General features: G+C 44.3%; 1 protein-coding gene across 5 annotated transcripts in view; it reads left to right on the plus strand.

Annotated features, from left to right (window-relative positions):
- Positions 1–22,754, plus strand: part of RNF130 (ring finger protein 130) — a 144,892-nt gene that overhangs the window by 116,457 nt on the left and 5,681 nt on the right. For 2 of the 5 annotated variants that reach the window (XM_059695680.1, XM_059695682.1), the window contains one exon: positions 6,229–6,415. The exons of the other annotated variants lie outside the window; for them this stretch is intronic. In XM_059695680.1, the coding sequence (XP_059551663.1) occupies positions 6,229–6,244 (16 nt within the window). In that variant the 3' untranslated portion in view covers positions 6,245–6,415. Of the gene's footprint in view, positions 1–6,228; positions 6,416–22,754 lie in introns of those variants that run through there. 5 annotated transcript variants of the gene reach the window in all.

Here is a 22,754-nt window from a genome sequence, read left to right on the forward strand (position 1 = left end):
CCCTTTAAAGGCCACGTACCTGTCGGATGTGACCTGGAGTCTATGCCCTGAGCTTTGGGTGGAGCACTGCACCCTGGCCGAAGGTCACGGAACAGGGACGTGGATGTTTAGCCTGCAAGGAAGAGGCAAAGATGCGATCAGGAAACAGTCAGGAGTGAAGGGAGGAGGAAGTAACTGTAAGCTGTATATCCAGAGGCAAAACAAGGACCAGAGAGTAGGTTACAGGAAGGCAGATGTCACCCCGGTGACAGGAAGACTGTCGGAGGCTACTTGCCAGGGAGATGGTTTGCTGTGGAGAGTGGGGAGTGCCCAGGACTCAGGAGCTGGAGGTCACATGTCAGGGCTGCTCTAGGTGAGGTTTTTCAGAGGATGGAACATTGGGTTAGATGGCTGTTCCCATCCATTTTGATCCAGTGATTTTCCAAGATTAGCTTTCCATAGGGTAAGATAGAAAACGGTTTTTGTTTTGTTTGGGCATTTACTGTAGGATAATGTTCAGTCACTTACCAGTATTCAGGCAAACTAATTCAAGACGGGAGCACCCCTGGGACACTGCCCAAATCTATAATCATAAAAGCGTAATATGCTAATTAGACTGGACAGCTGAACAACCTTCCAGACGAAACCTGGGCTGCGAGGGCTGAGGCAAGCCGCCGTGGCTGCGAGGGCCAAGCCCTTGCAGAATTTCATGCATTGGGCCTCTAGTCTGAACATAAATGGTACAGGTGGGATTCACGTGCTGCCCACATTCAATTATGTCTGCCATTTCATAACCAACCAAGCTCATGTAATGGATTCAATTAAATGCTCATTGTTCAGCTGTAGAAACTATGGATAAGTAACCTCCAATTCAGTGACATGATTTTATTACCTCTCACCTGATCTGTTGGCTAGATGCTTGTAGGAAGTGCCCTTGGCATTCCTGAAGGATGACGTGTTGGGGAGTGTCATAGTCAGTAGGCATTCTTCAACCTTCAAATTCTTCAGCCTCACCCAACAGGTCACCAGCTGGCTGTTTCTGTTGGGCCCAGCTGATGCAGTTTTACTTCAACACACACAATATTAACTGCTCATACTCTGGAGGCAGACATACATGAATATGATTCCCTGAGCTGGGAGTTATATTTATCTGAAGCTCATTTCAGTCCTTCATGAAACAAGGATAATGGTAGGAGTACATCATAGCACCTGAAGTGTTTAGCACAGTGCCTGCCTGGTACATAATTAGTGCTCAATAAATGTTAGCCCATCAATTCCACTGAGCTTTTTTAAGTTCTGTGAGTAAGACAGCCATCTGCCTTTATCATTTTCTTTCATGAAATAGATTACAGAGTCATGGGAGCTCTGCGAGTGCCTGTGATTCAGACCAGTTTGGAGGGAAATACTCACTTCACCTGCAGTCACCTCTTTTGCTTATTCCCATGCCGACCCATCAGGCTAGATGGTTTCACAAATGAGTGAAAACAAGTCACAGCAAATAGTGTCACTATGAGCACTTTTAGAAAGTTTTAAAGTAATTTAATGGTCAGCTTGCAGCCACTCAGAATCGGCCTGATGCTCAGTTCATGCATCAGATATTTTAGAGAATGCTCAATAGACATGTTACCTATTAGAAATCCGAGTACCTGAAACATCATATTTCAGTTCCATGCATAAATGCCTGCATGACTTAGAATCTAAGTCATAGATCTTAGATCCATGTCTTAGTCCAACCTTTCTCCCATTAGCCTTGATGCTGCAATTATTCATTTGAATATTATTTCTGTGCCTTTGATCAAAGCCATTCTGAAAGATGATTTTCATGATCCCATTTAAAGAGAGAAATTGAGAGAGTGTGAGAGAGAGTGTGGGGAGATGCATGAAAGATGGTCACCAGAATATTAATGATGAATCTTAATTTAGTAGATTTACGGTGTTTTTCTCTCCTATTGTGCTTTTATGTGTTGATGTTTTTATAGCATGAATGACTTAATTTTTAAAAGCCTTTTTAATTGTAAGAGATAATATGTCTCTTCCCCCAAAATGTTGATGAAAAATTTTAATTCCAGAGAAAAGTTTACTTTAGCAAATAAATTTGTAAGTATTCTTCATTAATGAATTTTTTTAAATCTATCTTACTTCCCTTTTTGCCTTTACCAAAAACTTACAACCAAAATGAGATTGCCTTTGCAACTTAATAGTTCGCTTTTAATTTTCTAGGTAACCTCATTCATTTGTAAGATAATCTTCTATTACAGTTTACTTTTCTGACCCTGTTACACTGAACTTGTGTTGTGATTTAAGCCAGACCTAGACCCAGTCAAGTCACTTGTGTAAATTGGTGAAGCAGCACTGTCCCGCTGAAAGGGCAGGCATGCGGCACCACCTGGTGGGTCTCGGCCTCCACCCACGGGCAAGATTGCTGCCCCCAGGGGCGAGCGCACTGCCATCTCCCTCACCCCCTCTGCAGGGTTACCCGGGGCTTGACGCTACTGGCTTAATCAGGAGTCAATCAAAAGTCCATGTACCTGGGGTCACTCCTACTGTGAGGAAATACTCCAGGTACTCAACCATCACTAATTGTGCTTTTAAATTTTTTTAACATTGCAAATCTAGTGAATTTTGAGACTTTGCAATATAAACAGGATAGTAGTCAAAGAAGCAAATAAACCAAGGTAAATATATTTTTATATATTTGAGTTTCATACCTCTGTTTCTTAGTACCTAAGTAAGCAAGGTTATTGAAGTTCAGTTTCCAAGGAGGTTTTCTCCTCTACTTCATTATTCAAATGAACCTTGTTAAAGCCTAGCATTTACAGGCTTATATTTGTGTCAAGCTAATTTTCTCTCAACAGAAGAAAAGTAAATACTGTCTTTTTTTTTTCTTTTTTTTTTTTTGAGGAACAAGTTATAAGTAAAATCTGTGGGTGATGTAGGAGATATTTTGAGTTGAGCGGAAGGATGAGTTAGATAGTCTCTACAGCCCATTCTCAGTTCCTAAATTTGGATTCATGGAAATCATGTACTAAAATTTGTAGAGTGTAACCCATACATTCAAGATTGACACAGTCTCGGCAGGAGGAAGAAGCCGGCTGTGGTTAGCATGATGAAGTAACTGGGACAAATGTCAAATCCTGTGACAATGCCCCAGACCCAGCCGCCGGCTCTGCAGCAGGCCAGTGGCCTGGGCTGTCTCCCAGCACCCTTCCTGAGCCGTCCTCCGTGGGTCACGGTAGAAGCGTCTAGACCAGGGGTGGGCAAACTTTTTGACTCGAGGGCCACAATGGGTTCTTAAACTGGACCGGAGGGCCGGAACAAAAGCATGGATGGAGTGTTTGTGTGAACTAATATAAATTCAAAGTAAACATCATTACATAAAAGGGTATGGTCTCTTTTTTTTTTAGTTTTATTCATTTCAAACGGGCCAGATCCAGCCCGCGGGCCGTAGTTTGCCCACGGCTGGTCTAGACCACATCAAAGGAATTGATGACTCTGGTTTACTCTCCACTCAGTATTTCTGAATTGTTCTGCTCAGACTTTAAGAGGAGCACTGACATATCTCAATATAAAAGGGTCTGAAAATTCAAGATTTGATGTCTTGGGGAAGCTTAGCTTAGAAAAAGAGGAACCTGGGTGAGATGAGAGGTGTCTCCAGGTGCTGGGAGGACTCCCAAAGATGAGAATAGCCCCTACCAAGACCGTGCTCCTGCACTGGGCTCTGTTACTCCCACCTGGCCCCGTTACTACTCCGAACAGTCCCTGGTGAGTCCCCAGGGCTCACAGAAGCAACACTTACTGTGACACCTTCTGGAGGCATCCGCAGGGAGGTAGTCTTCCACTTGACGTAAGAAAGAACTGCTGTCAGAATTGTCCCCGGGACAGCATGTCTTGAAGGCTAGTGAGCCCGCCTGGACCTGCGTATCAGACAGAAGCTACAAAGCTGGAGCTGTTCAGAGGCAGGGCCTGCATCAGGCGGAGTCTAAGGTTCCTGCCGGTCTGAGGGTCCCTCCTGAGCGGAGCGTCCCAGATGGGCCCTTCCCGGAGCGACGAGAGCCAGAGGAGGGGGCGTTTTAGACCATCTCCCACTGCGAGGTCCGTTCTGCATGGGACCCAGGACTGCCCTTGTACAGCTGGAGCAGAAATTTCATAGGCGTTGTCCTTACTCTTGCAGCGCTCTGATCTGTTCAGTACTTGGTTGCTAATGCTGGTCGTGAGCTCGTACATTGATTTACAATCCATGAATAAGTTTGAAAAACTCTGATCTAAAGAACTTTGAATTTTTAGTTCTCAACTGTTTGCTCACACTAGCACCCACCTTTGTTTATTTTTCTGAGAGAGCCTTTCTTGTAACGATGCCAGCAAAGATTTGAACTTGCCCGAGCGGGTTAATGAGCCCTCTTCTTCATCTGAGCATTTGCTTTTCCTGTTAGCCTCCCTGAGCCTGAGATACATACAGAGGAGTAACCTCAGGCCTATCTGGCCTAAGTGACCCCGAGAAATGGCGTAGGAGGCGGAGCCTGGCATTGAAACGGCGTCCTGGGTCCGTCCTTTCCCTGCACCGCGTGTCTCTGCTGCTCCGGAGAGCGAGCCGTTGAAGGGCTCAGGCAGTGTGGGGGAAGATGACAGATTTGGTTTTCTAAAAACAGTATGACAAAAAGAATTAAAAGCAGTGGGACCTTTGATTGGACTTCTGTACTGTCTTTGGCAGTGGGCTTTTTATTTTTTTCCAGAAGTACCTTTAATGTTATGGCTGCATTAGTTTATAATAAGTAAGTTTAAAATTTTTGATTCACCCATTAAAAGTCCTCATATCTGATAGCCAGCTTTTCTGAGGAAATATTACCAAAACAGTGTATCTTACATATGCACTAGAGCAGTGGTCGGCAAACTGTGGTTTGGCAAACCGCAGCTTGCGAGCCACATGCGGCTCTTTGGCCCCTTGAGTGTGGCTCTTCCACAAAATACCACGTGCGGGAGCGCACGTACAGTGCGATTGAAACTTCGTGGTCCATGCGCAGAAGTCGGTTTGCCGACCACGGCACTAGAGTGATTAATAAAGCCTAGAGCTTACGTGAAGCTGCTGTGACTGGTGTTTCATTGCTCAGATGCCAGTGTGCCCTGCATGCAGCCTGGGGCCGGCTGTGCCGCTCAGTGCCCTGCAGCGTTGGCCTGAGCCGAGCGCTTGCCACCGGAGATGAGCTGGGTAGCTCAGTACCGCACAGGTGGGGGTGCACAGGCTTCCTGGAGGGGGTGACTTAGGAGCAGGCTGGGCATCATTGGGCACAAAGCGAGGGAAAGGCAGAGCAGTTCAGGGAGTTGTGTTGCTGTGTCTGCTGTAGGTGGCAGTGGCGGTGGTAGGCGGACTCCAGAATTTGAACGTTATTCTTGTAAACGGTGCGTAATGTGTAAGGCTTTTCAGCAAAAAGTAATTCCTGGCGGCTGAGAAGCTGCTCCGGCTGGTAGACTGGAGGCAGGAAGATAAGGGAGGTAAAATGCAAAATTGAATGAGGAAGTCAGGAAGGAGATGAAATCAAGAAATGTTAGCGAGTGTGTGGTAACAAAGGTAATGGTTTGAACTACGGACCTGGAACTCAGCAAAGAGAAAAGCGGGCAGAACTGGGGACCGGACTTGGGAACCTGGAAGTGAACCGGGCAGCGCAGGGTTCAGGAAGGAGGGCGGTCCTGGTCCCGTGGTGCGGCTGCAGGCAGGCAGCACTAGCCAGGGCAGTGAGGAGGCAGCAGAGGACTTGAGGTGCCTCAGGCACTGATGCAGGCACACGTACCCATGATCCGGGGAGTTCCCATAAGAGCCATACCTCCCTGGAAGTCCGTGCTCTTCACATGTTATTTCAAAATAAATAATGGCATTCTTGTTTGAGGAAAAGAGGAGCATGTTTTAAGAACAACAGCGACAGATTTCAGGACACTCAGTTTGAGCATGTGTTCAAGCCAGGAACAGTTCAATTGTGGAGTTGTCCCCACCTTTTAAACAGGAAGCTGTCAGCCTACACTGTCCCCTGCATTTCTCTGGGAATACTAACACATTCTAAGGGGACGTGGATCTGAGGCTGCTGAGTTCAGGGAAATGCCGATGGCTTACCTGGCTTCCCCGGGGGGCTTGGGAAATAGCTTGGGAAAAGCGGGGGCAACCCTCGGCCACTGTCGGTTAGGATCCCTTCCTCTGTTATTTTAAAACATTGACAACTACCCTTTCACTAATTCCTGACCTTTTTTCCTTTTATTCCATAGGGTAGAATGGTTTTAAAGAAGAAACAAACTGCTTTCTGACTGATTGCCTTGAAGGGAAAAAAGAACCTATTTTTGTGCATCATTTACCAATCATGCCACACAAGCATTTATTTTTAGTACATTTTATTTTTTCATAAATTGCTAATGCCAAAGCTTTGTATTAAAATAAATAAATAATAAAGCGAAAGGCTGTGCTGTTGCGTGTTATTCGCCCACTTGTGTTTGGAAGGATGATTTGAAGGTCACATGCCCAGGTTTCTGTTTCGGAGACAGAACGTGCTCGCGACTCCCCCTGGGAGGACCAGTGCCACTCATTCTGTTGGCATTTTCATGTTGGCTCCTACTGTGCCCGACTAGGACCCCAGCCTGTGTGTGGTAATGTCCTTCGGGCTCTTCAAGGTCACCATTCACCCTGATCGTATCTTGTTCCTTTGTTTGTGGTTGCTATCCCTCCAGCCACAACGGCAGCTCCAGGGACATGACATTGCATCGCTTGCCACTACCCGCCTACCTAGTAGAGTGCTTTGCACATAGTAAGTGCTCAATAAATATTTGTGGGATGAAGGGTTAAGTGTAAGAAAAAAATCTCCAAAAGTCTCGCTGATTAATAAGTCTGTCTGACTTTTTTAAACCTAGTTTTTACAGCATCCTTTTAAATATAGAAAATTCTAAAAAGTTGGATGAAAGCAATTTTACATATATAAATGGTATATGTTTGCTTTATTGATGAGCAAGACGTTGAAATATTTTGTTATATTGAATCATATGAGCTTGAAGAATTATCAGTCTGTGTTTCACCCGAGGATATTTTTCCATTGATAATTTTGGAGAGAGTGGGAGGGAGGGAGAGAGAGAAACATCAGTGTGAGAGAGACGTTGATGTGGCTGCCTCTTGCACACGCCCCAACCGGCGACCCTTCTGTGCACAGGCCAGTGCTCTACCACTGAGCCACACTGACTGGGGTCATATGTGTGACATTTTGAGCACTGAGTTCTCAGCCTTCCACCTCAGCATACCTGAGGGTGAGAACATATTCCCGTTGGTAGCAGGTTCCTTCAGCAGTCATGCTCAAATTGGTAGGCTGGGTTGAAGATTCTTTTCCTTTGTTTTGTCTTTTGTTTTTTTAGCTATAATTCACATACCATAAAACTTACCCTTTTAAAGGGTAAGCCATTTCAGGGGTTTTTAGTATACTCACAAGGTTGTACAACCATCACAACTGTGTAACTACGTCGCATTTTCATCACTCAAAAATGAAGTCCTGTGCCCATTAACAGTAACCTCTCACTAATCTACTCTCTGTCTCTATGATTTACCTACCCTGGGCGTTTTCTATAAATACAGTCATACAGTATGTGGCCTTTTAATCCTATATAATAAAAGCCTAATATGCAAATCGACTGAACGGCAGGACGACCGGTTGCTATGACACACACTGACCATCAGGGGGCAGACACTCAACACCAGAGCTGTCCACAGGCCCCGACAGGTGGCAGTGGAGGATAGGGCCGGCGAGCGGGTGGCGCCAGGCCAGCCAAGGCAGGTGCCAGCAGGGCCCCCTCAGGCTCCCCACCGGTCACCACACAGATCAGCCCTGATCGCCCGCCAGGCCTAGGAACCCTACCTGTGCATGAATTTCATGCACCGGACCTCTAATGTATACACACACACACACACACAGACATATCTGTGTATATGTATGTATTTTTTTTTTTATTTCAGAGAGGAAGGAAAAGGAAGAGAGAGATAGAAACTTCAATGATGAGAGAATCGTTGATTGGCTGCCTCCTGCTGGCAATTGGGGCACATGTGCCCTGACCAGGAATCAAACCGTGACCTCCTGATTCATAGGTCAGTGCTCAACCACTGACCCATGCTGGTTGGGCAGTATGTGGCCTGTTGTGTCTGGCTAATGTCTTCAAGTTTTATCCATGTCGTAGCAGTAACAGGACTTTATTCTTTTTGTGGTTGAATAATATTCCATTACATAGATACACCACATTTTGTTCACCCAGTCAGCCAGTGATGGCTGTTGGGTTCCCACCTTTTGACTGTTGTAAACAAAGCTAGTATAAACATTAGTGAATGGGTTTTGTGTGAACTTATCTTTTCAGTTCTCTTGGTACATTTCTAGGAGTGGGATTGCTGGGTCATAGGGTAACTTGATAAATTTAAATTGTTGAAAACTGCCAAAGTGTTCTCCAGAGCAGCTGTACAATTTCACAATGTACAGGGGTTCCAATTTCTCCACATCCTCACCAGCACTTACTACTTTTCTTTCTGAAAAAATTACAGCCATATTTTTAGTGAGTGTACAGGAGCACCTCATTTTGGTTTTGATTTACATTTCCCTAATGACTAATGATTTGAGTATCTTTTTATTTGCTTGTTGGCCACTTGAGTGTCTTCTTTAGAAAAACGTCTATTCAAGTCCTTTGCACATTTTTAATTGGACTATTTGACTTTTTGTTGTTGAATTGTAAGAGTTCATTATATATTCCAGGTATCAGACCCTTATCAGACGTATGATTTGCAAGCATTTTCTCTTTAAGTCCTTTTTTCCTTTCTTTTTTATTTTAATAAATTTTTTATTGATTTCAGAGAGGGAGAGACATGAAAACATCAATGATGAGAGCTGCCTCCTGCACACCCCACATTGGAGATTGAGCCACAGCCTGGGCAAGTGCCCTGACTGAGAATCAAAGCGTGACCTCCTGGTTCACAGGTTGACAGTCATTGAACCACCCCCGTTGGGCTACAGTTGCCCTTTATAAAACCGCATTCCCTTCCCCTGCAGTCGTCCCTGTCTTTTTGTTTTTAATTAAAATATAGTTGGTGCCTTGGCTGGTGTACTCAGTGGTTAGAGTGTCGACCCACGCTCAGAGGGGTCGTAGGTTTGATTCCGGGTCAAGGGCACGTTACCTGGGTTGCAGGTTGAATCCCCAGCCAGGGTGCATTCAGGAGGTAAACAATCAATATATCTTGCTCACATTGATGTTTCTCTCTCTCTCTTTTTCCTCCTTCCCTCCTCTTCCTCTCTCTCCCACTCTCTAAAAATTCTATGGAAAAAATATCCTCAGGTGAGGGTCAACTCATTATATATTATATATTTTTTATATATTAATTAAAAGCCCGGTACACAGATTCGTGCACATTGAAAGGAAATTAATTAGCAGGTGGCCTGCAGGGCAGGACTGGGCAAGACGGGCTGGACACGCCCTGGAGCCAACCTCTCACAGTCCCTCCCCGGCCAGCCACATCTGGGGCGGTGCCAGGGCTCAAAGGGCATCTGCGGAGTGAGTGGGGTCCCTCTGGCAGGTGGGGTCCCTCAGCCTGGCCTCCAGGGATTGGGCCAAAACTGGCTCTCCGACACCCCCAAGGGGTATGGATTGTGAGAGGGCGGTTCTCGGGTGACGCACCCCAGAATCAGGCTCCCTCCTCTCTGGTTCCAGGTGTGTCACCCGAGAACACAGCTGCCAAGTCACCACAGCTCGACAGCTACTGCATTGAGTGTCTGCCCCCTGGTGGTCAGTGCACATCATTGCTACCGGTCAGACGGTTGCTTAGGCTTTTATATCTATATATATAAAAGGCTAATATGCTAAGTGTCCGACCATCCGGGTAATGACCTCACGTAGCAACATCCGGCTTCCTCTCCTTAGCAACTAGCTCAGCCGTGGGCAAACTACGGCCCGCGGGCCGGATCCGGCCTGTTTGAAATGAATAAAACTAAAAAAAAAAAAAGACCGTACCCTTTTATGTAATGATGTTTACTTTGAATTTATATTAGTTCACACAAACACTCCATCCATGCTTTTGTTCCAGCCCTCCGGTCCGGTTTAAGAACCCATTGGGGCCCTCGAGTCAAAAAGTTTGCCCACCCCTGGACTAGCTCCTTGCAGTTTCTTCAGCCCAGGAACCCAATTTGCTTTATAGCCAGGTGCAAGCATTTATACTTTAACTAAATGCTGTGAAGCGTTTTCACATGTCTCATCTCATTTGATCCTCACAGAAGTCCTGGCGTAAGTAGATAGGAGACTCAGTAGAATCCTATTTTCTTTTCATTAGCTGGAAAATGGAGATTTAGGAAGCTTAGAAACTTGACCCGACTGAAAAGAAGTAAGAAATGGTGGACCTTGAAAATAACTTCAGGTTTTCTCACTGCACAGAATATAGTCAAACACGGCTGCCCTTAAATATTTTACCCTTTGTTCTCCCTGCGTGATCTATAATAATAATCTGCTTCATGTTGATATTTACTGCTGTGTTGCTGACAATTACCTGAAAGAGAAGTTGTGGTGCTTCATTGGGCTGGAAAAAGTTTAGCTACATCAGAAAGCAGGTCTAATTAAGCAAGTTTATTCTATATCTGTAAAAGGCTAAGTTGACTAGCGCATGCATGATACATATAAAGCTGTTGCTGGCGCCAATCGCATGGGTGTGTTTCCATCTGTCATTGTCAATCGTGAATTTGGTTGACACTTCTATTATAGAGAAAGGGCAAATAGCAATATTAAAATATTTCTTCTAATTAATTTCCTTTCAATGTGCACGAATTCATGCACTGGGCCACAAGTACCTAGATAGTTAACTATATGTATTATATTAGTTTCAGGTGTACGATATAGTGATTTGACAATTATATACCTTACACTGTGTTCATCACACTAAGTCTAGTAACTATCTGTCACCATGCCAACTTACCACCATTGTTGACTGTATTCCCCGTCACCTTTTTCACCCCTCCCCTCTGACAACCATAAGTTTATTCTTTGTTTCTGAATCTGTTTATGTTTTGTTTGTTCTGCTTTTTAAAAAAATTCCACATATCAGTAAAATGAAGTATTTGTCTTTGTCTTATTTCATTTAGTATAATACCTTCTAGGTCCATCTATGTTGTCTCAAATAGCAAAATTTCATTCTTTAATTGCTGAGTAATATTCCATTGTGTATATATACCATATCCTCTTCATTCATCTATCAGTGAACACCTGGTTGCTTCCCTAGCTTGGCTATTGTAAATAATTCTGCAGTGAACATAGTGGTGCATGTTTTTTCAAATTAGGATTTTTGTTTTCTTCAGATAACTGTCCGGAAGTGGGATTGCTGGGTCATATGGTTGTTGTATTTTTAGTTTTGTGAGGAACCTTCATACGGTTTCCCCTAGTGGCTGCACCATTTTGCAGTCCCACCAAGCGTGCATGAGGGTTCCCTGTTCTCCACATCCTCACCAGTGCTTGTTGTTTGTTGATTTATTGATGATAGCCATTGTGACAGGTGTGAGGTGATTCCTCATCGTGGTTTTGATTTGCATTTCCAAATTGTGGTGATGATTAATGATGTTGAGCATCTTTTCGCATATCTATCCGCCATATGTATGCCCTCTGTAGAGAAATGTCTATTCAGGTACTCTGCCCATTTTTTACTTAGATTGTTTGGTTTTTGGTGTTAAGTTGTATGAGTTCCTTATATATTTTGGATATTGACCCCTTAGCAGATATATCATTGGCAAAATATATTCCCATTCAGTAGGTTGTCCTTTTGTTTTGTTGATGGTTTCCTTCACTGTGCAGAATCTTTTTAATTTGATCAAGTCCCATTTATTTACTTTTGTTTTTATTTCCCTTGCTCAAGGGGACATATCCATAAAGATAATTGTAATGTTGATGTCAAATAGTTTACTACCTATGTTTCCTTCTAGGAGTTTTATGGTTTCAGGTCTTACATTTAAGTCTTTTAATTCATTTAGAGTTTATTTTTGTATATGATATTAGACAGTGGTCCAATATTATTTTATTTTTTTGCACATGTCTGTCCAGTTTTCCCAGAACCACTTGTTGAAGAGACTGTCATTTCTCCATGGTATATTCTTGCCTCCTTTGTCTTCAATTAATTGATCTTATATGCAAGGGTTTATTTCTGGGTTCTTTTTTTGTGCCACTACCATACTACTTTGATTATTATAGCTTTGTAGTAGTTTGAAATCAGGGAGCCTGATATCTCCAACTTTGTTCTACTTTCTCAAGATTGCTTAGCTATTTGTGGTCTTTTGTGATTCCATATAAATTTAAAATTATTTGTTATACTTCTGTTAATTTAAAATGCCATTCGTATTTTGATAGGGATTACATTGAATCTGTAGCCTTCTTAGTGGTCATTTTAACAATATTAATCCTTCTAGTCCATGAGCACAGTATATTTTTCCATTTATTAATGTCCTCTTTATTTTCATTCTTTACCATCTTACAGCTTTCAGGGTACAGGTCTTTCACCTCCTTCATTAAATTTATACCTATTATTTTATTCTTTAGATGCAATTGTAAATGAAATTGTTTTTGTGATTTCTTCTTCTGATCATTCATTATTAGTGTGACATATTTCTGTATTAGTTTTGTATCCTGATACTTTACTGAATTCATTTATTCTGCTAATTTTTTGGTGGATTCTTTAGGGTTTCTATACATAGTATCATGTCATTTGCGAATGATGATAGTTTTACTCTTCCTTTCCATTTTAGATGGCTTTCTTTTTCTCGTCTTGTCTGATTGCTGTGGCTAGGACCTCCAATACTGTGCTGCATGATAGTAGTAAGAGCTGGCATCCTTGTCTTGTTCCTGATCTTAGAGGAAAAGCTTCCAGTTTTCATGACTGAGTAAGATGTTAGTTGTGGGATTGTCATGTATGGCCCTTATCGTTTTAGGTAAGTTCCTTCTGTACCCACTTTTTTGAGAACTTTTATCAGAGATGAATGTTAAATTTGTTAAATACTTTTTCTATTAAGATGATCATATGATTTTTATCTTTGGTTTTGTTGATGTGATGTATCACATCAATTGTTTTGTGGATATTGAACTGCCCTTGCATTCCTGGTATAAATCCCACTTGATCATGGTGCATAGGCTTTTTAATGTATGTTGAATTGGGTTTGCTAGTATTTTGTTGAGAATTTTTACATCTATGGTCATCAGAGATAGTGGCCTGTAATTCTCTTTTTTGGCCTGGTTTTGGTATCAGGTGAATGCTGTTCTTGTAGAATGAGTATAGAAGCCTTTCTTATCAATTTCTTTTGAATAGTTTGAGAAGGATAGGTATTAATTCTTCTCTGAATTTTTGGTGGAATTCACCTGTGAAGCTGACAGGTGCTGGGCTTTTGTTTTTTGTAGTTCTTATTATTGTTTCAAGTTCATTGCTAGTATTCGGTGTGTTCAGATTTTCTGTTTGTTTCTGATTTAGTCTTCGAAGGTTGTCTGTTGTTAGAAATGTATCCACTTCAGTTGTCCAGTTTGTTGGCATATAATTGTTCAGTGTTCTTTAATGATCCTTTGTATTTCTGTGATGTTGATTGTAATCCCTCTTCTTTCATTTCTAATTTTATTTATTTGAGCTCTTTCTCTTTTTAAATATTATTTCTTTTTATATATTTTTTATTGATTTCAGAGAGGAAGGGAGAGGGAGAAAGAGACAGGAACATTAATGATGGGAGAGAATCATTGATTGGCTGCCTCCTGCACGTGCCCTACTGGGGATCGAGCTGGAAACCCAGGCATGTGCCCTGACGGGAATCAAACTGTGACTTCCTGGTTCATAGGTTGATGCTCAACCACTGGGCCACACCAGCTGGGCACTTTCTCTTTTTTCTTGAAGAATCTTGCTAGAGGTTTATCCTTTCAAAGAACTAGCTCTTAGTTTCATTGATCTTTTCTATTGTTTTATTTTGTCTCTGTTTTGTAGTTTCTGATATTTATTATTTTTTTCCTTCTACTTTGGATTTTGTTCTTTTTCTAGTTTCTTCAGGTATAAAGTGAATTGTTTGGTTTATTTGGGATTTTTTCCTGTTTCTAAATGTAGGCCTGTGAAGCTATGAACTTCCCATAAGTTGTGTTTTCATTTTCATTTGTCTCAAGGAAGTTTTGGGGGATTTTTTTTGTGATTGTTTGTTGTTATTAATTTTCACCTAAGGATATTTTTTCCATTGATTTTTAGAGAGAGTGGAAGGGAGGGGGGAGGGAGGGATGAAGAGAGAAACATCCATGTGAGAGAGACACATCCATTGATTGTGAGGCACATGCCCCGACCTAGGCTGGGGATTGAGCGTGCAACTGAGGTACATGTCCTTGACCGGAATCAAACCCATGTCACTTTGGTCCTCAGGCCAACACTCTAACCACTGAGCAAAACCAGCCAGGGCTGATTTCCTTTTTGATCCGTTGGTTGTTTAGTATCATGGTGTTTAATCTTCACATATGTGTGTTTTTTCCAGCTTTCTTCCTGTGGTTGATTTGTGGCAGTGTGGTCAGAAAATATGCTTGATATAACTTTGACCTTAGTAAAGTCGAGGCTTATTTTGTGACCTAATATGTGGTCTATCCTAGAAAACGTTCTATGTGCCTTTGAGAAAACTGTGTAATCTGCAGTTTGGGGATGAAATGCTCCTTGAATATCTATTAAGTCAATCTAGTCAAGTGTGGCATTTAAAGCCATTATCTCCTTGTTGATTTTTTGTGTGGATGATTTATCCATGGACATATGTGGAGTACCAAATTCTCCAATTATTGTATTACTGTTAATTTCTGCTTTTATGTCCATTGATACTTGCACCTATGTTGAGTGTATAAATATTTATAATTGTTATATCCTCTTTTTGGGTTAACTTCTTTATAATTATGTAATATCCTTTTGTCTCTCCTTTTTTTTAAAATATATTTTTATTGATTTCAGAGAGGAGGAGAGAGGGAGAGAGATAGAAACATCAGTGATGAGAGAAACTCATGGATCTGCTGCCTCCTGCACATCCCATGACTGGGGATCGAGCCTGCAACCTGGGCATGTGCCCTGACCAGGAATTGAACTGTGACCTCCTGGTTCATAAGTTGACGCTCAACCACGGAGCCATGCCAGCCGGGCTCTTTTTACATTCTTTGATTTGAAGTCTGTTCTGCCTGCTATGCGTATTGCTATCCCAGCTTTCTTTTTGTTTCTTTTTGCATGGACTCTTCTTTTTCTATCCCTTCACTTTTCAGTCTGTGTGTGTGTGTGTGTGTGTGTGTGTGTGTGTGTGTGTGTGTGTGTTTTATCTAAAGTGAATTTCTTGGAAGCAGCATGTAGAGGGGTCTTGTTCTTTTATCCATTCAGCCACTCTATATGTCTTTTGATTAGAACATTTAGTCCATTTACATTTAAAGTAGTAATTGAGCCAGGCCAGTGTGGCTTAGTGGTTGAGAGTCAAAATATGAACTAGGACCTCACTGTTCAATTCCTAGTCAAGGCACATGCCTGGGCTGCCAGCTCAATCCCCAGTAGGAGGCATGCAGGAGGCAGCCGATTGATAACTTTCATCATCGATGTTGCTATCTCTCCCTTCCTCTCTGAAAAATCTCTTTTAAAAATTAGTAATAATTTATAGGTATGTGCTTATTTTGTTAATTTTTTGGCTGTTTTTGTTCTCTGTTCCTTTCTTAATTCCTTTCCTTTTGATTTGCAGATATTCTTTAGTTTTTTGTTTGGGTTCCTCTATATTTTTTGTAGGTTTTTGGTTTGTGGTTACCATGAGGTTCATAGATATTCATCTATATATATAGTTATTGATATATATATATATATATATATATATATATATATATACACACACACAGCAGTCTATTTTAAGCTGATACATGTTCTATATCTTTTTGTTTTGTGTATCCCTTGACTATTTAGTTATAGTTAATGTTGCTACTTTTGTCTTTTAACCTTCATATTAGCTTTTTAAGTGGTTGATTTACTGCGTTTGTTATATATTTGCCTTTACCATTGCAATTTTTTTTCTTATATCTTCTTATTTCTGGTTATGGCCTTTTCTTTTCTGCATAAAGAAGACTCTTTAACATTTCTTGGAAAACCAGTTTAATTGTGATAAAGTCCTTTAGTTTTTGCTTATCTGGGAAACTCTTTCTCTCTTCTTCAGTTCTGAGTGATAACCTTGCCAGGTAGAGTATTCTAGGTTGTAGGTTCCTTTCTTTCAGCACTTTAAATATTTCCTGTCACTCCCTTGTGGCCTGTACAGTTGCTGCTCAGAAATCAGCTGATAGCCTTATGGGGTTTCCCTTGTATGTGACTTGTTTCTTTCTTGCTGCCTTCAAAATTGTTTTTTTTATCTTTAACTTTTGCCATTTTAATTACAGTATGTCTTGGCATGAGCCTCTTTGGGTTCATCTTGTTTGGAACTCTCTGTGCTTCCTGAACCTGGATGTCTGTTTCCTGCCCCAAATTAGAAAAGTTTTCAGCCATTATTTCTTCAACTGTACTTTCTGCCCCTTTTCTAATACCTTCTAATGTGTTCTTCATTTCAGTTACTGTCTTTTTCATCTCTGATTGGCTCTTTGTTATGTTTTCTGCCTCTTTGTGGAGTTCTTTATCCGGCAAATTGCTTATCTCTGTTTCACTAGTGTTTTTCTCCAGGTATTTTTTGTTTCTTCATTTGGTGAATGTTCTTCTGTCTCCCATTCTTCGTTTGACTTATGTGTTTGTTCCTGAGTTAGATGAAATAGCTCTCTCTCCCAATCTTGCAAATGTGGTCTCTATGTCGACTGTGTGCCAATGGTTTGGGTAGGCTGTTCCTTGTCAGGGCGGTGCATATGGGCACCTGGTGTGCTGCGTGGCAGGATGAGTGGGTCCCGGGTCGGGCAGCGGTGTGTGCTTCCTTGCTCTTCTGATCCAGGCGGGCTGCCTAGTGCGTATGTGGTGCGCCCCATTTCTTTAACTGTCTGTTGCCATCGCACCGCCCTACTTGTTCTGCACTTTCTCCACGGGACAGCCCTGTGCGAGGTACCACAGTGTTGTGCTAGTTCACATTCTCTCTGGTCAGGGGAGCACTCCCTGAGTGTGCAACCCAGTGGGTGCCTGCAGCTGCATCCTGCTGGTGCACTGGATCAGTCTCCAGCCGAGGGGCCCCGTGCACGCACACTTCTGCTGGAGCCAGCTCCGGGAGGGTTGGCTGGAGACTCCTTGCAGCAGCCCTGCACTCTTGAGGCACCCAGCCTGCCGTATGTGGTCCGTCTCTCTTCTTGTGCAGAAGCTGTTCAACTGGCCCTCTCTTGCCTCTCAGGAGGAATTTCTCTAAGGAGAGGTGTACATTCTGTGTGTTCTCGGGAGGGTCGAGCTCAGCATCCTCCTACACCACCATCTTGGGCCCGCCTCCCAAGTTTTAATTTTGATGGGATCCAATGTGTCTGTTCTTTCTTTGGTTTGTGTTTTAGGTGTCATATCTAGGAAACGATTATGTAACTGAAGATCACAAAAACTTCCAGGAGTTTCTGTAACATTCAGAGCATGGCTTTCCACGAGGAGGCCCGGGAATTTTGGAAGGAGTGAAGTAGATGCAGGTTGGCTCCTGGAATTAAAAGAATGGGGTCACAAAAGAAAACGTTTAGAACATTATAGCTCAGAGCTACCTAACAGACAAGCCCACGGGCAAGAAATAGGGTTGGCACCGTTCGGTCAGTGACAGGAGGAAGATCCTCGACACCCATAGGTAAAGCGACCTCTGGGAAGACTCCTCGGACAGGAGAGCAGCAGAACCGCCCCGAGAGGGAAGCTGGGGACCTTGCTGGAGAGCGCTTTCCTACTGAGGGGCCTAAAGAACAGGTCCAGATAACATCAGAACCGACATCAGCCTGCGGGAAGGGTAAAGGTAACCAGAGTGAGAAGATGCCCAGGAGGGGAGCAGCAATGGCCTGCAGTCTCTGAGGAGGCTTTGGAACCCAGAAGTCCAGCAAATCTGTAAAAGTTACACAGTTCCTTCACTCGGCTTTCTTTAAAGTTTTTTTATAAAAGTTCCCTTTGAAGAAAGTGTCAGTTGGTCTTATCTAACCACGAAGGGGCAAGGGTTTCCTCCGCCTGGGTCAGAGCCTCAGGCAGGCTGCCGCCCCCCCCCGCCCCCAGCGGTGCCTCCTCCTGCTCTGGGCAGAGGCAGAGGCAGAGGCAGAGGCAGAGGGGTCCTGGCCACAGCCGACCCAACACCTCCCTCCCTGAGGCTCTTTCCTCGTGACCAACACACAGAGCACGTGACTACGATAGGAACGGCCCAGGCTCCTGGACAGAGAAGAGTCCTGCAGAATTCAAAGACACAAGTGATTTCTTTCTCTTCAAACCCAGAAAAATGCATTTCCAGCACCTCGCTTTTGGTCACATACTTAACAAACTGTAATAGGGGGTTACATCCTAGGGATTTAGAGCAGTTTATAAAGGCAAAAAGTAAAACGTCCCGGTTGTAAATTGGATGAGATAGGGTCTTAGGGAATCACCAGGGCAGAGCAAACAGAAAAGGCTGCCAATTAGCTCTGTAACCCGGGAGGTCCCACCATAGGAGCAATGATCCCTGTGGGCACCTCCATCTGGGAGAAAGCCGCCGCAATGCCAGCCAATCCACTTTCTCCTCATATGTGTCTGTCCCCCAGAGCCTCGCCCTGGTGCTGGAGCTCAGAGGCAGTGGGACCTTGTAAGGTTAGTCCATGGTGCCGGCCTTTAAAGAGGAGCAGCTGGGTCCCCAGCAGCCTCTGTGTCACTGAGCCCCAATTTGTACTGGTTTTTACAGCCCATGGTTCTTACTGCCCGTAGGGACTCCTCTTCCCAGCTCTGGAACCCTGGGCTGGGCATCTGGTGTGGGGCTAGGACCCCTTGCTCCTCAAGGCAGCCTCTGCAGAGACAATCACCCTCCCGATTTAAAAAAGGCACACGTGGGTGCCAGACCAACCTGTCCCGCGCCTTCGCACCTCCTATGAGTCTCAGTGCGCTATCTTCTTTACTTCTCTAGTTGTAGGACTTCCATTCAGCCAGCTCTCTAGCGATTCTGGATGATGGCTGTTCTGTATTTTAATTGTAATTTTGATGTGGTTGTGGGAGGTGGCAAGTGCGGGCATTTACCTGTGCCGCCATCTTCAAATCTCCCATCTCTTATTTTTTTTACAGCCCCAGAGTCTGTAAGAAAGCCTCTTGTCTATAGTTAGTACGCTGAATAATCATTAAACAACTGTGATCCTATTCTTATTGTGTGTCCTTCCCCCTAGACAGGGGTGGAGAGGGAGAGTAAGGAGGCAATAGAAACGTTGACATGAGAGAGAAACATCATCGGCTGCCTCCCGTGCATGCCCTGACTTGGGATGGAATCTGCAACCTGTTGGTGTACAGAACGATGCTCCAACCAACTGAGCCACCCAGCCAGGACAACATAGGGTGCCTTAAGAATTAAATGTAGCATCCCAGAAGAATACTGCATCTTTGAAGATCAGAAATCTCAGAAAAGGGTTTCCCTAATACTGTCACAGACTCTCTAACGGTTACATTTGTAAGTAGGAGGGACCTATGCTTTTGTAAACATTTCCTGTCTTCATCTTAACCTGACAGGCTTTTCCTAAATGGCTCCGCTCTACACAGTTCTTCCCATTTTGCATCTACATCAACAGTTCCCTCGAGGCACAGACAAGCTTCCATTTCTCGTTGCTAGAAACGAATCAGAAAACGAGTACTTAATAAAATTTGAGACCAAGAATATAGGAAACAATAGATGGTCCAAAAAAAGAATATGTGGATCATAATCTTCTTCTTCCCCAATATTTGGAGATTAATCTACATCCGTGCATATAGATCCATCTGCACTCACCTCTTTAATATTAATAAATGCATTTTATATTGAATCAATTCTAAATTGATGGACATTTCAGTTATTTAAGAGTCTTCATAATTTCTATGAGGCCATATAACTACCAAAACTGATGATGTAGATAAATAGCAAGGGTGGTTAATTTCTGGGTTCTTGATTGTCTCTTAGTGTAAAAGCCCTTTTTATTCATGCTGAGATAGTTCCAAGTTAAAACTAGTTGGACACAAATTAGTTACCCCTAATTGGGATAATATACATCCCAGTCAACTCAGCTTTATGTAGTGTTTGTGGGCACAGTGTGAAGAGACAGAAATAAAGTATATTGAGTTGTCCCCTAGCCGGTTTGGCTCAGTAGATAGAGTGTCAGCCTGCAGACTGAATAATCATTAAACTGCAAAATTTCATATTTTTTTAATTGCATTTGTCAGTTTCAGGATTCTAAAATCTAGAAGGGACTTTTAAGACACGAAGGCAGCGGTTCTCAACCTGTGGGTCGCCAACCTGTGGGTCGCGACCCCTTTGGGGGTCGAACGACCCTTTCACAGGGGTCGCCTAAGACCATCAGAAAACACATATATAATTACATATTGTTTTTGTGATTCATCACTATGCTTTAATTATGTTCAATTGGTAACAATGAAAATACATCCTGCATATCAGATATTTACATTACGTTTCATAACAGTAGCAAAATTACAGTTATGAAGTAGCAACGAGAATAATGTTATGGTTGGGGGTCACCACAACATGAGGAACTGTGTTAAAGGGCCGCGGCATTAGGAAGGTTGAGAACCACTGCACTAAGGGAACCCGAAGCCATCAACACTAATAAAAGAGAAAAATGGTAATTGGCGTACGAGCTACCCTTTTCATTGGCTAATCAGGGCTATATGCAAATTAACTGCCAACTAAGATTGGCAGTTAACTGCCAACAAGATGGCGGTTAATTTGCATATGTAGGCACAATGCAGGGAGGCGAAAGGGAAAGCAGGAAGAAGCCCCCTGCCACTGACAGTGATCGGAAACCCACCCCCCAGCCATGACCGGAGAATCAGGCGCCTTTGCCGCCCTGGCCAGTGATAGCAGGAAGTAGGGGTGGAGCCAGCGATGGGAGCTGGGCACGGTCGAAGCTGGCAGTCCCAGGAGCTAGGGGTCCCTTGCCTGGGCCTAAAGCGAAGCCCACGATCGCGGGGCGCTGCAGCTGTGGGTCCCCGCTGCCCGGGCCGGACGCCTCAGTCAGAGGCGTCCTGCAGGGGCAGGGGCGGAGCCTGCACGATCGCAGCGCCACCTGCTGCCACTGCGGGTCCCTGCTGCCCGGGCCGGACGCCTAGGCCAGAGGCGTCAGGCCTGGGCAAGGGGCTGATCCTGCGATTGGAGGGTGATGGGGGTCAACGCCTGAGGGCTCCCAGTATGTGAGAGGGGGCAGGCTGGGCTGAGGGACACTCCCCCCCGCCCCACACCCAGTGCACGAATTTCGTGCACCGGGCCCCTAGTTGATTAGGTTTCTGCTTCTAGAAATGTCATTCTAGCTTGTTGTAGTGGAACCAGCATACCAGCAAAAACAGAAAATAGGGAAAAGCCTTTTTTTGAATATTTGATTTTAAGCCATTGAAGAGCTATAAATGCAGTGAGGACCTTAGGTACTAAGAGCCCAGAAAAGAAAAGTTCAACACGGGGCATTTCAGGCATTTGCTGTCATGAACAAACACTGTGAAGTGGCTACATGTGGGTGAAAGCCACAGAGGTGAGGAGAGCCCGGCAGTCTTAGTGTGCCTGTGAGACGAACTGGGGTGCTCAGGGCCCACCGAGGAGAACGGGCCCTGAACAACACCCGAGGCTTTCCACTGGACTCCCCAGCGTCTGCACCCGCAGCTGAGGGTGAACCAGAATCTGACCAGCCCAACTCTGCCTCTGCTTAACTTCTAATTGGATTCAAGTGACATGCCATATCCTAAAAGGGATATATTCCTTCTTAAGGCAATAAGAAACCTGTGGAAGACACCACCATCAGCAGCCTCCATTTATCTCCACATTTTTCACATGCAATGTCTAGCAATCCATCAAAATACCAGGCATATTATTATAGTCTAGGACCCAGTGCATGAATTCGTGCACCTTGAAAGGAACTGTGGGCTGCGAGGCTGCAGTGGGCATAGGAGTGGGTCTCAGCCCATCCTCCACGCCCCTGCCTGGCCCCTCCCACTGCAGTCCCCAGTCCCCTGTCTGCTGGAAGCCCTCAGGGTGATCGGGGCCAGCGCCAGGCGCCAGCAGTGGTGCAAGCGGTGGCTCCAGCGCCGGCAGCGGGTGTGAGCACTGGGCAGGACCGCGGCACATGGGAGAAAAGAGTTTTCAGTAACCACCAGAGGCTTTCCCCAGTGACAGCAACCGGCGCCCCACCTTGTTCTGGTGCCTCCACTCACCTGCTCCACCATCCCACCACGGCCGATACCCACCATGTTCACGCTCTGCTGCTTGCTGCCAATGCCTGCCATGTTCCGTACATGCCCCCTGGTGGTCAGAGCACATCATAGTGACCAGTTGTACCGTTGTTCCACCATTCGTTCTGTTTGCATATTAGGGTTTTATATATATATATACTAGAGGCCAAGTGCACAAAATTCGTGCACCGGTAGGGTCCCTAGGCCTGGATGGCAATCAGGGCCAATCTGTGGGGCGAACAGCCGTGTGATCGGGGGACCCCCGCTGGCACCTGCCTTGGCCAGCCTAGTGCTGCCTGCTTGCCAGCCCTACCACTTGCTGCTGCCACCAGTCGCCTTCCTCTGTGGGGCAACCGGTGGAGCGATCGGGGGACCCCACTGGCACCCTCCTTGGCTGGCCTGAGGCCTGTGGGCTGGGGATAGCTCCTATGTTGAGTGTCTTCCCCCTGGT

This window comes from Myotis daubentonii, chromosome 5 (assembly GCF_963259705.1).
Source record: "Myotis daubentonii chromosome 5, mMyoDau2.1, whole genome shotgun sequence".
NCBI lineage: Eukaryota > Metazoa > Chordata > Mammalia > Chiroptera > Vespertilionidae > Myotis > Myotis daubentonii.